The sequence below is a fragment of the Podospora pseudopauciseta genome, chromosome 3 (assembly GCF_035222475.1).
Source record: "Podospora pseudopauciseta strain CBS 411.78 chromosome 3, whole genome shotgun sequence".
In the NCBI taxonomy this organism is placed as follows: domain Eukaryota; kingdom Fungi; phylum Ascomycota; class Sordariomycetes; order Sordariales; family Podosporaceae; genus Podospora; species Podospora pseudopauciseta.
The window spans coordinates 739,701-755,050 of NC_085893.1; the positions used below are offsets into that span (position 1 = coordinate 739,701).

General features: G+C 48.2%; 4 protein-coding genes across 4 annotated transcripts; 2 read left to right on the forward strand and 2 right to left on the reverse strand.

Annotated features, from left to right (window-relative positions):
- Positions 1 to 2,901: 2,901 nt before the first annotated feature.
- On the forward strand, positions 2,902 to 4,373 carry QC763_302080 (uncharacterized protein; the record flags this gene model as incomplete). Its single annotated transcript, XM_062910661.1, has 2 exons — positions 2,902 to 2,920; positions 3,163 to 4,373. The coding sequence occupies 2 exons, from the start codon at positions 2,902 to 2,904 to the stop codon at positions 4,371 to 4,373; spliced, it is 1,230 nt and encodes a 409-aa protein (XP_062766607.1).
- A 26-nt stretch (positions 4,374 to 4,399) lies between these two features.
- Positions 4,400 to 10,882, reverse strand: QC763_0049070 (uncharacterized protein). The gene is made up of 5 exons (XM_062905736.1): positions 10,440 to 10,882; positions 9,889 to 10,043; positions 7,113 to 9,829; positions 4,801 to 4,915; positions 4,400 to 4,736 (listed from the first exon to the last, which is right to left on the reverse strand). The coding sequence occupies exons 2-5, from the start codon at positions 10,026 to 10,028 to the stop codon at positions 4,535 to 4,537; spliced, it is 3,174 nt and encodes a 1,057-aa protein (XP_062766608.1). The 5' UTR covers positions 10,029 to 10,043; positions 10,440 to 10,882; the 3' UTR covers positions 4,400 to 4,534.
- Positions 10,883 to 11,168: 286 nt separating this feature from the next.
- On the reverse strand, positions 11,169 to 13,046 carry QC763_302120 (uncharacterized protein; the record flags this gene model as incomplete). The annotated part of the gene is made up of 1 exon (XM_062910662.1): positions 11,169 to 13,046. The coding sequence occupies one exon, from the start codon at positions 13,044 to 13,046 to the stop codon at positions 11,169 to 11,171; it is 1,878 nt and encodes a 625-aa protein (XP_062766609.1).
- Positions 13,047 to 13,318: 272 nt separating this feature from the next.
- QC763_302130 (uncharacterized protein) lies at positions 13,319 to 14,772 on the forward strand. The gene is made up of 3 exons (XM_062910663.1): positions 13,319 to 14,038; positions 14,097 to 14,441; positions 14,509 to 14,772. The coding sequence occupies exons 1-3, from the start codon at positions 13,415 to 13,417 to the stop codon at positions 14,608 to 14,610; spliced, it is 1,071 nt and encodes a 356-aa protein (XP_062766610.1). The 5' UTR covers positions 13,319 to 13,414; the 3' UTR covers positions 14,611 to 14,772.
- The last annotated feature ends 578 nt before the right edge of the window (positions 14,773 to 15,350 follow it).

Genomic DNA, 15,350 nt, shown 5'->3' on the forward strand with positions numbered 1-15,350 from the left:
TAGGGATACGGTTATTAGGATATCGATTTAGAAAGAAAGGTATTATATTATAATTAAATTAATAATAAGTTACGTTATATATAAAGCGTAAAGCGCTTAGCCGATTATTAAAAAAGTTAAGGGACAGCTAATTAAATATAAATAAAAGTATTATAGTATTAAAGCTTACGAATAGTCTATAAAATATAAAGTGCTAAGGGTAATTAAAGGTATAGTATAATAAGTATATTATAGGATATAATATATTAAAAAGTAATCGAAACTATAATAGGGCGAGTACCTTAAGGTTCTAAAGTCTATATATACGGAGAAACTAACTAGTATAGATAAATAGTTCTGTAATATATAATATAAATTATAATCGTTAATATTAAACTATTATAATTAAAATAAATTATTATTAAATATTATTTAGTTATATCGAATTAGGATTATTTAGAAGTGCCTTTAACTAGTATCCCTTTTAGAGGTTCTGGATAGGGGTTCGTTATATTATATAATTTTTTTTTTATTTTTTTTTAAGGCTATAGTAAAAGAGTTATATTAACCCTTTATTATTAATAGTATTACGTAGGTTATTAATTTTAGATTAAACCGTATAATTAACTATTAAACGCGTTTAACGTAGGCTTAAAAGCTTCTTTTACGCGCGCTTTACTTTATTATATTTTTTAAATACCTTTTTAAGCTTAGCTTTAAAGGTATAATAGCTTTCGAAATATTTTAGGGTAATTTCTTTTTTAATTTTCCGGTTCTTACTTATAGTAGTTACCGAGGATAGGCTCGAACTATACGAAAGCCCTATCTTTAAGCCTAGTAACTACGAAAATTACTTTCGACTTTTCGTTAATAAATTAATTTAATTATTAACGAAAATAAATTTTAAATTAAATTAAAAATCCTTTAAGCTTTATCTTTTCTCCTTTAAAACGTTTTAGTACTAGAAACTTAATAATTGATTTAAACGTAATCGAGATAACGAAAATCTACTTCCGGATCTACTAAACCTTATCCTCGAGTTTTTTAAGACGCTTAATAACCTGCTTTATAGTAAAGGGTATAGGCTTAATAAAGGGTCCTTCGGCGCTTAGGCTAAGCTAAACGCTTCCTATTTAAATATTTTTAGGTCCGGCTATAATAGTAAAAAAATACTTTTAACTTATTTATAATAAAATTAAAGTAAATATATAATATATAACGAACCCCTATTTAGAACTTTCAAAAAGGATATTAATTAAAGGCACTTTTAAATAATCTTAATTCGGTATAGCTAAATAGTATATAATAAAATATTTTAATATAAATTCTAAATACTATAAATATAACTTAAATTATATATTACGGAACTATCTATATATATTAGTTAGTTCCTCTATATATATAGTCCTTATACTAAGCCGTAATTAGTTTCCTAAGGCTACTAATTACCTTTACTTAGTCTGCTTAGTGCCCTAATTATATTAAATACTTCTATTTAGTTTGCTTAATACCTTAATTACGCTAATTACTCTTATTTAATTTATTTAGTACCCTAATTATACTAATTACTCTTACTTAGTTTATTTAATACCTTAATCGCACTAATTACTTATCCTTTACTATAATTAGCTCCCCTATATATTCTCCTAATTAGCTTCTATTCCCGTAGCTCTATAACCGTCCTACACTAAGGTTATAACAAATTTACGATTACTAAATTAAATTAATTTTACTTTATTAAAGCCATTTAAAGTTATAATTATTATACTCGCGAAAATAATATTTATTATAGACTTAATTTCGTCGAAATTATAAATATTATTATTTATAATACCGTATTTTAGCCTTAGTATTCCGTACGAGCGTAAACTATTCGGTAATAACCTTTAAATCTTTATATTTAGCTTTTTAGTAATTATATTTACGTGTAAAACGTATACGGAATTATAATTAACGTTTAATAAAGTTATATACTTAAAGCTCATTAATAGAAAACGCGTTATATATACGTAGTAATTAACTAGCTATATCTTTTATACTACGTAATCTTAATAGAAAAGCTTACGTATATAGTTTAATAACATAATAAATAATAGTATTCTCTTTAGATTAAATAAATTTCTTCGATTTGGGTATAGTATCGCGTCGTATAGGCTAGCTAGCGCGTCGGTTACGGAGCGTTAATTCTAGAATATTATAGAGCCTCGTTACTACTTTAACACTTAAACGCTTATTTTTCTAAAGAGCTTTAAGGGCTAAGATTACCCTCGCTTCTTTTAAAGTAGGTAGCATATTGGGTTGTGGAGAAAAATAATGTTAAATATAAAGAGAACGCGTCGCAATAATTAGTGCGTGACTCGCTTATAATGTACGTTATTAATTATAATAGTATTTATTTTGAATTATAAAATAAAGTGAAATTTTGGAAAATTAATTATTGTATTTTGTAAAAGTTACTTTTACAGTAGTATAATTATTAAAGGAATTTATTAATAACAAATGAAAATTTAAAGTGCGTTCTCTAGTATGCTGTGATTGGAGTTGTCACGGCGGTGATCATAGTGCTAGTTTGCTTGGGTGCAGGTGCCTGTGCCCCACTTTTCGAATCTGGCTAGTGGGGTTGCTCCAAGGTGGTTGTTTATTTCTGGCTGCAGGCTACAGGCTGGTATTACTCTTCTCTTTGACTTTTTTAGATCAAAATCCTACGAATACAGCTATCACTCACTGGTTCCTTTGCCCTGCGTGATACGCTGCCCTCTCAGGGGTGATGGTAATGGCGAGGAGTATGATTCCCTTAATATGGAGTTTGTTTTATCAAACTTTAGGAAGATCGGCCCAAGCGAACAAGCGGTTCAGTTGTTAGGCGGGCAAATTACTGTGTGGCTTGAGTCGTCATAACCCCTGGGGGGGGCGCACCCCTGAATGACCCCTGAATTTATGCGTAGGTACATTAAACCGTGATGCCTTGACTTTGACACAGCACTGGTATCGCAACACAGCTAGAAATGAAAATCATCGTTCCCGTTTGTATCGTGGCAGAGTCGATGTCATTGAAGAAGTGGATTGGCTGAATCCTCTTTGTGGAGTCATTAACTCCAGTCTATGACGACAGCTAACATTCGTCATGGCATCATCACGGCCGATGCCAACCAACAGAAAGCCACCACAGAATTAACTATACAGAAAAGGCCAAATGGGTCAACCAGTTAGAATGGACTATTTCATCGCCCAAGACGAACGCTCCCGTCAAGAACGGAAGGAAGAAGACACCGAAGAAGCACAAAAGACCATCACCACCGCCAACAACACCACACCTCAAGATGTCAAAGACAATGCCCACTCTGGAACTCAATCCTCACAAACGGATTCCCTTTCTCAAGATCAAAACACACCACCCCGATCATGAGCCACAGCTCCCCATTAGCGAGACAAAGTCTCACCCCACCCGTCCATCAGCCTCCGACCTACCAGACCCCCCCCCATCAAACAACACCGGCAGCATCTACTTCATCGGCACCGCCACCACCATCCTCGCCTGGCACGGTGCCCGCATCCTAACCGATCCCAACTTCCTCCACGCCGGCGACCACGTCCACCTCGGCCCAGGCGTCACCTCGGAACGTCTCACCAATCCCGCAGTAGGCATCAACGCCCTCCCACCCCTAGATTGCATCCTCCTATCCCACTACCACGAAGACCACTTCGACCGCCTAGTCGAAGACTCCCTCAGCCGCCAATTCCCCATCATCTCCACCCCCCACGCCAAATCCTGCCTCACTTCCCCTTCCAAACCAGAGCCCTTCCAGAACGTCACTGCCCTGGACTTTTTCGACTCCCTGATCATGCCCATCGTTCAGCCCACCTCCACCAACAGCAACGGCAAACCCCCTCAAATCAAAGTAACAGCCATGCCAGGGAAACACGTCCCCCCCGGCCCCCTCGCCGTCGCCAACGACCTCCTAGGCGCTGTCCCACCCACTAACGGCTGGCTTCTAGAACTGGGATACACCACCTCATCCGAAACAGCACAAAACACCCAAGTAGGCTACAGGATCTACATCTCGGGTGACACCCTCCTCATCGACGAGCTGAAGCAGATCCCACAATGGCTTCACGGAGGAAAGATCGACCTGATGCTTGTCCACCTTGGCGGGACGACGATCCCGGGTGCAAAGATGCCGCTCTTGATGGTGACAATGGATGGGGTGCAAGGGGTGAAACTCATGAAGATGATGAATCCCGACATCACCATCCCAATTCACTACGATGACTATGACGTGATGGTGTCGGGGCTGGATGACTTCAAAAAGGAGGTCAACGGCGCAGGGTTGCAGGACAAAGTTGTGTATCTGGATAGGGGGGAGGAGTATCAGTTTCAGGTCAGGGGGCTATAGCTGAAAAGAAACAAAAAAAACTGTTGATGGTCAAAGTCAATGTTCGTATTTGCTAGCAATAAAGACGATGGTATCATAACACTCCCTCCCAAACTACAACTAATCGCACAAGCATTCTGTCTCTCCTTTGGCCATGGCGCTGTTGTGTCTATTCAGGGAGCTCAAGCCCTCATGGGGGCCTGTCCCTGATAGCCCATCTTGTCCGGCACACCTCCCTGCATCGCGTCCCTGCGTTTCTCCACCTCCTTGTGCGACTGGATCACACCGCAGCAAGGGCAGCAGCAGGCGACAAGACAGTCGGTGCACCCGCTTCCCTCGATTCTATGCTTGGATCGGACCTCTCCACGCTGAAGGCATTCAAGACTGTGTTGCACAACAAGTCAGTACAGGTGCTATTGGAGAAAGCCATGAGGAAGAGGTTACTAACATCCATCCCCAGCCGCCACAAAAGTTCAAGCCGCACCAGGCACATCCCCACATGCCACATCCGCTAGGTGAAGGGTTCGAGGGGTTCTCGAGAAGCTCATGAGTCTTGTTCACCACTGTCCACCCATATGGTTAGCCACTAATCGATACACACCAAGCCATGGGTGGGAGAGTTGAATGAATGGCAAGACTCACGAATACAAGGGCAGCAGCACCCCATCCAGAAGTGCCCACCAGAGCAACATCCACAGAGGCCATCTTGCCACTCTCCTTCCTTGATGGTGGGTTGGTGAGACATGATGTGTTCGATATCAGCTCCGGTGGGCAACGTTACGTAGAGATGTCATGTACGGGATAAGTACGAGAGGTAATCGGGTAGCAACGGTGACGACGGTGTTTTTTGCATCAACCAACAGGATCCGAGACAAGAAAAGAACCTCAATTCCAGTTCTCCTGGGGAAAAAGGGGGGAACTCGGTTCATTTTAAACCATCAGCCCTGGGGATCGGTCTCTGTCGTTACACAGCAGCAGCTGCTGCTGCACCCTTGACTGCGCCATGTGTGAGGATCACACTTCGGACTGAGAGTTATTAGGTAGGAGGGGACAAAGAGGAACCCCGGCTTGCGGCTGATGAATGGGACCTGTGCTGTGACGGTCAGAAGGGAAACGATGTGTCGTTAGTTGACGGCTTGGGCTGTAATGTTGGCCTTGGCCGCGGCTCGTGATCATGTATGTCTAACTGTTTTGGAAAATGCGGTGGGAGACAACAGAGAAGGTCGCAGCCAAAGGCCTGCTGCCTCTTCGCATTGTTTTCTCATTTTAACGTCGAACCGCAAAGGTCTGCCAAGAGCTGGGGAAACGGCAGTGGCTTTTGATTGTCTGGGAAGCTCGGTCTTGTGAAGGGGCGTTGGTGGGCTGGAGCCTTGCGACTCGGACTCGTAGAGGTGTTGGATCATCGGAGGATGGAACTCTGGTCAGGTATCGTGGCAAGCCAGCGACTCCTTGTCTGACTGAACACCTTCATTTTAAGTTTCTCTGTATTCAAGAACTGTCAGCTTACGAGTCAGCTAAGAACTTTCTTCACCTCGATTCTTCATTCTAGGAATGTTTCCTCAACGAGGCTCGCAGCAGCTGATGAGATGGTGGGGCTTGGCTCTGGAACCATTGAGACCACCCACACAACGCCCCCACAACTGACAGCAGATCATGCAGGGTCCCGTCGTACCTGATGGTTTGGGACCTCCCAACTGTGACCAAAAACAAACTGAACAGTTATTCCGTCGTAGAAAAAATCAGACTCGAAAGGGATTGAGGTAGGCAGTCAATACCTACTGACCTAAGGAGGTGTCGGGGTTCTTTTTCATTGACAAAACACCCAAGAGCACCTTGCGGGGGAAGCAGATCACTGCATCCCCCCCCCCCCCACCGGTAGGGCTGCTAGGGCACGGCCCAACCGCCGTGCCGGAAATAGCCCCCCGTTCCCCCCACTGTGCCACTCATTACTTAACGAGGCTCGGATGAATATCAATGCCCGCTCCTCCATGAATAACATTATTGAGCCGCCAGCCTACCGCTGATGACCTCCGAAACGGATCTATATCTTCCAGTCGGCCGAACCACGGTTCCTCGAGCGATATACCTGGAAATATCTTCTTGGCGTAACCAAGAGATGAAACTCTCGATACGAAGGCCTGTTGTCAGGGTCACCAAGTGGGTGAGGGTAACATGCGGTGGTATTCGCCGTGGTGTCACCTCAAGGCCGCCCTCAGCCGCACCCCGGAGAGGTGACACAAAGTTCTGACCTCTTGTCAATCTGAAACCATGCTTTGTTGATTGCAATGTGCCATAATCTATCTGCTCACCACCACCATTACTTTTATTGACCTCGAAATATCACCACATGCGTTTCTGGGAGCCCCCGATGTAGTCATGAAGTGAGACCTTACACAATTACGAAGCCCCAGAACAGATATGCCCATGTATGGTTCAAGATCTCGTCACGACTGGTCACTGCAGGCGCATGTCAGGTCTGATACAGTATATACGTTCGGATTGCTGCATTGTCTACCTCCATTGTCCCCTCATTACACACAAATTTACATCCATGCAGATCTTCTTTACAGTACCCATCCCCATCCCGTCTTCACTATGCCAACTAGTGATCAGCCTGCGATTTACCCAGATTCCCAACAAGGCAGGCCAACAACGCCAAACCCCCCCCACCACCAGGTTGTGAGCTCATCTCATTCTTTATAACAAACCCCTCCTCCACGGTGCACTCTCTTTTCTCAACACAGCTCTTTCCCCGCCCACACTCCTTCATCATGACATGGTCGTTCTGATCGACAGAGTTCTCCTTCTCAGTAGACACCTCCCCCTCAATCTGCTTCTCCACAATGCACTCCTTCTCCTGAACAATATCCTTCCTCTGAACATACTTCTCCAATACCTCGTTCTCGGGAGAAAACTCCTTCTTTTCACTATCGCCATCCGCATCGCGACACATCAGCCAGTCATATGCCTCTTGGTTGATCTTCCGAGTGGTGGATCTGCGGTAAAACTCCTCGTTTCTCTTGTTCTGAGCGGCCAAGGCCTCGGTAGCCTTGCGGCGCAACAGAGCCGACTGATCGATCTCGTCCAGGTCGTCATACGCCATCGTGGGCCAGTCGTCAGACAACGGGGTAGACCAATCCTCATTGTCGGGGATTTCGGCATGCAGCCAAACAACCTGTCCATTCCCGCTGCAAAGATCGTTCCCATCCCCATTCTCACTGGTAGCGGATGATGAGCGGTTCATGCAGGCAGCGTACATCCGGCGAAGATGCTCACTTCGGTGCTTGAAATGCTCGGAATACGGCATATCTCCAGACATCAGGATTATCTCCCCTAAACGCGCTCTGGTTAGAGCCACGCACAACCTATTAGGGTCGTCAAGAAAATCAGTAGATCTCTCCTTCGAGAGATCCAAAAACACAAAGTCAGCCTCGTGGCCTTGCGAGACATCGACTGTACGGGCTTCCACCCGCTTCTGGGCCCATTGAGGGAGTGTCCTGAGCTCCTTCTTATACCGCTGGAAGGCTGCTCTGTATGGCGATATTATGAGGACGGTGCCGGGCTCCACCCTGTCCGGCTTGCGAAAATGTTGATCAGCCAGCAACTCCTTGACACGAGTCATCACCCAAGCCGCGTGGCTGGGATTCCAGCATGATGTTCCCTCCGTCATTTCTCCGACAGATCCTTTCAGATGAACAATGAGTCTCGGTACTCCGCACGGCTTATTGCCAATGAGCCGGCTCAGATAGTTGCGGACATGAACGAGTGGGCGGTTTTCCGTTTTTGTTGTTCCCGAGACCATGCGTCCGTTGTACCAAAGACCGGATGCCAACCGATGAAGGCTGCCATAGGCACGGTGATTGATCAAGAGTTCATGACGAATCACCCCGGCCCTGGCCGCGCGTTCCATCATCGAAATTTGCATTTGTCGCGCGTAGGGATTCTGAGAACCGGAGCCCGCAGAACCGACATAAGGTACAGTTTGCCGATGATCGCCGCAAAATATCCAGGCGACCGGGTTGAAGTTTGCAATTGCTACCAAGTTGCACAGCTCTCGGGCATGAGGCGACTCATCAAAGAACACCAAGTCGGGCTTGAACATGCCTTTAAAATGATTAGACGCAGCCACAGGGGTTGTCGCAATAAAGTCGGCGTCGGCTAGGGTGTCTCGGTACAGATCGTATACTAGATTGCGAAAACGGAGGGGGACCACGAGGCATTCCTCCTCACCGAACAACTCTTCTTCCATGTACTTCTTGATCAGCTCATACTCCGTATCCTTGTGTGCTTCATAACGCTCCCAAGCCGCTTCGTCGAGACTCTGGGCTCTGCAACTGGTCTCGGAGTTTTGCCCAGTGGTCATCTCTTTGACAGTCGCAAGGAATTGGTTGGTGAAGTCGGCATTGGCAATTCCGCCCGCCGCGGCGTCCTCCGCTTGGTTCAGCTTAGAGCTCCGGTTCACCTCAAAACCCCAACCCTTCATCCGAATGATCGACTTCTTCATGCCCAGATCTTGGTACAGGCGGACCATTCGGTTCGCAACATCGTCGACAGGACTGTTCATATCGACGATGAACAAAACCTTTGCCGACTCATCCGGACGCTTCCCATATCGTACCATGGGCTCAGACTGAGCCATGGCGATAGTGAACAGATTGAAGTGCGTCTTACCCGCACCAGGCCCCCCTGGGAGAACACAAATACCGCATGGTAGATGGTCAAAGCCGTGAAGATAAGCCTCCTTCTGCTGTTGGTTTAGCATCTGAAACCTCTTGCCGAGGGGCGTCTCAAACCAGCCAGGCCGGTCAAGAGCCTTCTTCATGTGTGGCAGTTTATCGTGAAGGTTGACACGGAAAGCAGGGTTTGTCAAGGTGACAAAGTAGTTGAATGCGTCCAGTTGTCGATCCGTCGCGTTCTGGTAACGACCGTGGAGAGACTCTAACGCTCCAATTTCAGAATCTTTGGTTGATTCCGAGGCGAAAAGATGGAAATTGACCTTGACAACGTTGGTTGGGTTCAGCTGAGAGGCCAGATCAATTTGGTCTGCGACAATCTTGTGATCGTGAGAATCGCGACGCAAACCAGAAGAGTTCCCAACCGAGGAGGCGATGGGTGAAATGGTTGATGATGAGGAGGCTGCTGGGGAGAGACGCTTGGGGCTTGTGGCCGCCGGACTGGAAGATGACCCAGTAGAGTCGATAATGGGTTTGTCCAAGACCTCATGATGCTGTGCAGTCGGAACGGTTACTTTGTATGCGGGAAGCTTTGCCAGCGGCGAGCTGCTCGATCCCAGAATGGCAACTGGATTTTCAATGCGAGCAACATCCCAGTATCCGCTGAAACTACCATCCGCAAAGGCGATTCTCACTTTGCCACCTCCACCTTTGGACGGCATCTTGCTTTCGCCGTTGGAGCCTGGCTGAACGAGAAGGAGGTATTCGCTGCGCTTTATGGTTTGCCGAATACGAGTAATGAGCCTGTTAAAAGGCCATGTTAGTACTTGATAGAGCAGGGGACTTGAATGAAGACAACATACCAAGCATCGAACTTGAGGTCCTGCCCATTGATCTCATCGATCAACCGCGCATCTTGAAGGAACTCATGCTCCGTTCCAGCCTTGTGGATGCGCGCAAATTCGGCGACAGAGCTGAAACTGTAAATGGGAGAGGACTCCATGATGGTCAACTGATGCTGTATAGGTGTTGTGTTAGTGACTCAGGTCGCGTGCTTGGAATTTGCGAAATAGGGAGCCTTCTGAGAGTCCGACAACAGTGGAAGGGAAGCCGCGGGGGTAGTGGGGGAGAATGTCGTGGTTGTGCCTTCCAAAATGGATGACGGGGGTTTCGGTGGGTGAGATATGCGAAGCCCAATGGAAACCCAAGAGACTGAATCGAAAAAAGAGGCGATTGGAAAGAAGCAACCGATGCGGTGAAAAAACAACAAGAAACTGGCTCCTTTGGTGCTTGGGACAAAAGAAGAGAGAGGAGGAAGAAGGGAAGAGATTCCCACGCAGCCTGCCTTCATGGCAGAGAGGGAAAAAAGACTGCTCCGCCAGAGGTTGTGGGGCAAGTCTATCAGTCTATTCACTTCCTCATTCACCCGCCATCACAATAGGTGATCTCCTATTGTTCTCTTGCTCTTGATGTGCTCATTGGCCATTTTAGAGGACGGCTGGGACGACTGTGCTCCGGAAGTGAATGAGGGTGCTCCGCGTGTGGGTGAACGTGCCTCGTAAGTGGTGAATGAGGTCGGCGCAAGTGGGTGGATGTGGTCGGCGTGAGGGCAGGTTGCTCAATGCGGCTGGAAGCAAGTCGATCAGTCGTGCTCGGCGGCAGAGAAAATTCTTCAGTGGTTGGAAGCCAACCAAATTGCTCATCTTGACCAAAAGATCATATAAGATGTCGATGCCCAAGGTTTGGCAGAGCAACGGGGTATTCAGGTGGAATCATGATGCTTTGTTGGGAGGAAGACAGAAGTAGATGGAAAGAGGCAGGTGGAAAGTGCCAGTATATTTAGGTGAAGTCGGTTCTGTACAGATTGATTTTGGCACCGCAGCAGACAAGGAAGGTGCCAGTTCATCAGCCTGGGTGCTACAAAGGTTGAAATGCCAAAAGAAAAAACCAAGGGTATATTGCTAAATATCGAAAACACACTAACTATTGCTATCTTGCTGGGTGATCCCAGCAGACTCCCCTGTCTCGGCCACTTCCATTATCCTAGCCAACTTCCAAATAATCCATCTGTGTGTAAACTTTGAACTTTGAACCCCCATTATCATGAACTCTTGCCTGTCATCATGTGCCATCACGATCATCATCAATCCACCAATGCAGGCTGTTCGGACCTCCCTACTTGACCCCCCTTCTCACGTCGATAGTAGTGGATATGCTGCTCGTCATGCTGATTGCCTCGGCGACGCTTGCGAAAGATGGCCGCAACAAACGCCCCGATCACACTGAGTAGCGTCAACACCAGAGAATACAACCCAATCAAGAAGCCAAGGATCTCCGAAGTCTCGCGAAGAGGCGGCCGAGCAAAATCCAACGGCATGTTGTTGTTGGGGCCTTGCCTGTTGATGGTCAGCTCGGCACAGACGATCGTGACCAACAACAGCACAGCTAGCAAAACGGCCCAGGGGATATTCCACAGGGTGAACTGAATTGGCGAGGTTGTTCTGCTTTGGTATCGATGTCTGATTGTTCGGGACTGAGTCTGGTGAATGCAGGAAAGGATCTCCTGCGTGTGTCGACCACGAGCTTTGCAAGAGTAGCCTGGTGAGCTCCGGACATCATAGACGTACTCTCCTTGACCTGACTCGACTGACTTCTTGCCCTTCCTCTTCCTCTCCTTCTGGCGTAGACCAAGTGCAGCGGGGCCAAAAAAGCTGACAAACAAGATAAACAGGGCAACGGCCGTGGTGATGACAGCGACGATGCAAACTCCGACGGTCCAGACCCGAAGAAAGGTGGCAAATCCTGCATCTGCGAAAGGCTTCTTCGGCGCCAGGACAAAGTAAACGGTTGGAACATTGTCACAGGTGCCACCTTGCTTGTTACCATTGCGGAGAAGTGGCCAGTTTAGTGCCGCCGTCCCAAACATGTACATCGACCAGATCAAGAGCCCGATGGCAGCCGTCAGCTGGTCTTTGTAACTGGTTGTCAGCAAGAAATGCCAGAAGGCATTCTTGGGTCGTCGTGCTCGGCGCTTGATGACGAGTTCTTCAGACGCAATGAGGGCAACCTCATGCTCAGCGGCTCGGGCTTCGGCCACGGAGTGGTTGGAATGGACCAATGCCGCAACGTAGAGATCCCGGAGCTTGTCAATATCGGCGCGGGTGGGAGCGGCTGCAATTTCCTCGATCAGCTCAGTGTTGTAGACTGTTGTCACGGCCCCTCCGTCGGTGTTGTTCCCCAGCTGAGAGCCGTCCTCGGCCGGGACCTCGATCTGCTCATGCCAGTGGGAGACGTAGTGCTGTACCGCATGAACAAGGGCTTCTTGAGCAGCGTCATGGTCTGCGTCTGCTTCCTCCGCCGCCGCATGTAGAGCAAATGCTTTCAAAACATCAGAATAGGCTCGTGCTCGTGCAACATCCAGCTCTGTCACTGCTGACTGTCGACACCGCTGAAGACGCTCTCGATATTCTGTGTCGGTCTTGGCTCCCCTCCTCCCATCAACCACCAATGCCTGTCGGAAGAGAACAGTGAAGACGAAATAGACTGGATACCAGAGTACGAGCTGGATCAAGATGGCGTAGTCAATGATAATCAAATTGTAGTCCACAACGTTGAGGAACATGGACAAAAAGAGGGACAGGGCCAGAATACCCCATGCGCCGTGCCAGAAACGGAATTGCTTGTCAACGCCAAACAGGACGGCAACAATGGCAGCGATATAAAGCAGGTAGAATCCAACACGAATTCCCGTGCCGATGAGCATCTGATCACCAAAGATATGACATGGTTGAAAAGAGGTCACCGCACTCAGCTCGTCGGTCCCCACGAAGCCGGTGCTGGTGATGCCCACGAAGTAGCCCATCGAGTGCAAGTGAGTGGTGATGTTGCTGTGGTGCCAGGATGTGTTGATGATAGAGGATGGAGTTTGACTTCCAGGGAAACCCACAGGGAAATGGACGAGGGGCTCTTGAGAGGGGACATGCTCGATCTCATGAAGGTTGCCGACTGGCCTGATAGTCATTCACCAACCCCCGGGGGGGGGGGGGTTCGACACACGCATGTGCGACATCTGCAGCCCAATACGACCCCGGCTCCGAGATGGGTGAGGTGGGCTTGCTGTGACGAAGCTGAAGGGCAGACGGCCCCGGCCCATGATGGCGGCGCAAGCGGCAGGCGTGAGAGCCGTGATTGGGCAGTCCAGGTTGTAGATGCAGCCCCGCGAGGTTGGGCCAATTGAAGACTTGGCACTCCCTCTCGCCCGATCGGCATTGGGCAGTGTGCCCAACCTCATCCCTTCTGCAGCCACGAACAACACCACACCGCCTTGGACAACTCAGACCCACGACGACTCCAATCAGGAGCTGCCCCTCGTTGGCGGGCTGCAGTCGCATGCAGCGGGGTTCAATATTCGGGGCTTCAACTTCTAGCCCATCAGATGACGCCACGGACTTTTTGACCAAAAGAAAACCTGATGGTTCCTGCCAGGGTCACATCTTGGTTCCCAAAGAATTCTTAGCTCCCATGCTTTATGATGTCGGCGTCTTGTTCCTGAGCAAGCGTGACTCGGATAAGAATGAGGCTCGCTGCCTCTCCTCTCTTGGCAGTGCTTTCGAAATCTGTACCTCCAACATCATTTTGAAAATGTCGACAAAAAGTGTCCTTTTTACAGGCCTCCAGCTCTTGGTGGTGGTCTGCTCTGCGCAGAAGAACGAGTTCTTCCGGTGGAACACACCGAGGGCAGCTGGCCTGGAAGGACCATCCCTCGATCGTCGTCAGACAACTCCTCCTGGCTATCATCCCGAGTTTGGCTCATGCGGTAGCGGTACAACTTGCGAAAATGCCTGCGGTGCAAACTGGCTGTCGTGCAGGGCGTCGACGGAGCTGTCGTTGTTCTGCTACAACCAAGTGGATCTAGGTCAAAGCTGTTGTGAGAATGGCTCAGGGCGTGCCTGTGACCGTGGATACTATTGCGCATGGAAAGAACTCGGCGGAAGAGTATGGTGCTGCGAAGATGTGAGCTAGCCACTGTTTGTTGGAGATTTCCGAAAGATTGTCTGACACCTGTTACCAGGGCCAAAGTCTGGAAGAATGCGGTGTGGGCGGAGGGACCACGTCTGCACCCCCTTCATCCTCCACGGCAACCACCTCGGCGGGCCCAAGCGGCTCAACAGACACCACAACCACACCAACGGACACAGAGAGCGACTTTCCTACCGCAACAGACAGTCAGTGTGTCCCCTCCACCGTCACCTCATGGGGAACAACCACCGTGGTCTCAACCTTTGAAGTGACCGTCACTGTTGGGACTGGCGAGTGCAACACGGCATCAACTGTAACTTCCCCCCCAGGCAGCTCATCCTGGACCGACACCACGATAACGAAGCCACCAACATCCCAAACAACTCACAGACCTACGGTATGTATACGTATTAATGCCCTGGTTTGATGCCTTGCGATTCATTCGCTGACTGCTTGGGACTTAGAACTCAACGACGACCTCGCCTATCGTCACCGCAGGCAGCTGTGATTTGAGAGTCAATCTTGGCTCATTGGCACTTTTTGTGCTCGGAGTGATGCTGTACTAAAGTTGAATATGAAAACTACCTGTGTGGGTGCGTGAATATGATTGCAAATGTGTGAAATGACGACATGACGATTGGCTGGCAGCTGAGGTTTATGGTCAGGTTGGATCCTTAGTTGATACCCGAGGGTTTATGGTTAGCTAATACATAATTTTTCTTTACTCTCCTTTCCTTTCTGCCGCTTATACTTGCTTCTGCTTGGCCTGACGGGTGTTGGGCTATCTGTACCCTGCGATCTCAAACCCGAACGGCCCCTTTGCATCACGGACATTTCGTGCGACCAGTTTGATCATCCCGCATTTTGAATCGGCTAAGAGACGGGAGAGCTTTTGAATGCCCACCATGGATGGATTGCACCTTTCCGCAGTATGTATAAGATGTTCACGCAACTGCGCATCGATGCCAACAAACTTTCTCGGTCCACCAGGCCATTGCATCATTGATTAGTTCAACATGCACAAACACGGAATTCCTCTTCTCTTCGCTTCGCTGGTTACCTCCGTTTCTGCCCAGAGCTGCCGTCTTCAGTTTGATGGCCGCGTTTCGCCAAGCTTCGGTGTCGCTGGTTTCGACACTCCAAATAACATTTTCAGCGAGACCAATGTGCTCGGAGCTGGGCTCAGCATCAGCCAGCTCATCCAGCTGCCCGCCATCTCTGCTTCTCTGGTGCGTTCATCCATCCCGAATCTGCTCCTTATGCGTGCGAAAGATACCAACCAGGAAGCAGTTCGACATTGAGACTA

What these genes read in the sequence shown, in the direction of transcription:
- QC763_302130 (XM_062910663.1), top strand. Translation starts at nt 13,415, where the DNA reads ATGCAGCGGGGTTCAATATTCGGGGCTTCAACTTCTAGCCCATCAGAT. An exon ending in GAGTATGGTGCTGCGAAGAT is followed by an intron (nt 14,039 to 14,096) that starts GTGAGCTAGCCA and finishes ACCTGTTACCAG; the next exon opens with GGCCAAAGTCTGGAAGAATG. An exon ending in AAACAACTCACAGACCTACG is followed by an intron (nt 14,442 to 14,508) that starts GTATGTATACGT and finishes CTTGGGACTTAG; the next exon opens with AACTCAACGACGACCTCGCC.
- QC763_0049070 (XM_062905736.1), bottom strand. Translation starts at nt 10,028, where the DNA reads ATGGAGTCCTCTCCCATTTACAGTTTCAGCTCTGTCGCCGAATTTGCG. An exon ending in GACCTCAAGTTCGATGCTTG is followed by an intron (nt 9,830 to 9,888) that starts GTATGTTGTCTT and finishes GCCTTTTAACAG; the next exon opens with GCTCATTACTCGTATTCGGC. An exon ending in CCATGTCATGATGAAGGAGT is followed by an intron (nt 4,916 to 7,112) that starts GTGGGCGGGGAA and finishes ATGGGTGGACAG; the next exon opens with TGGTGAACAAGACTCATGAG.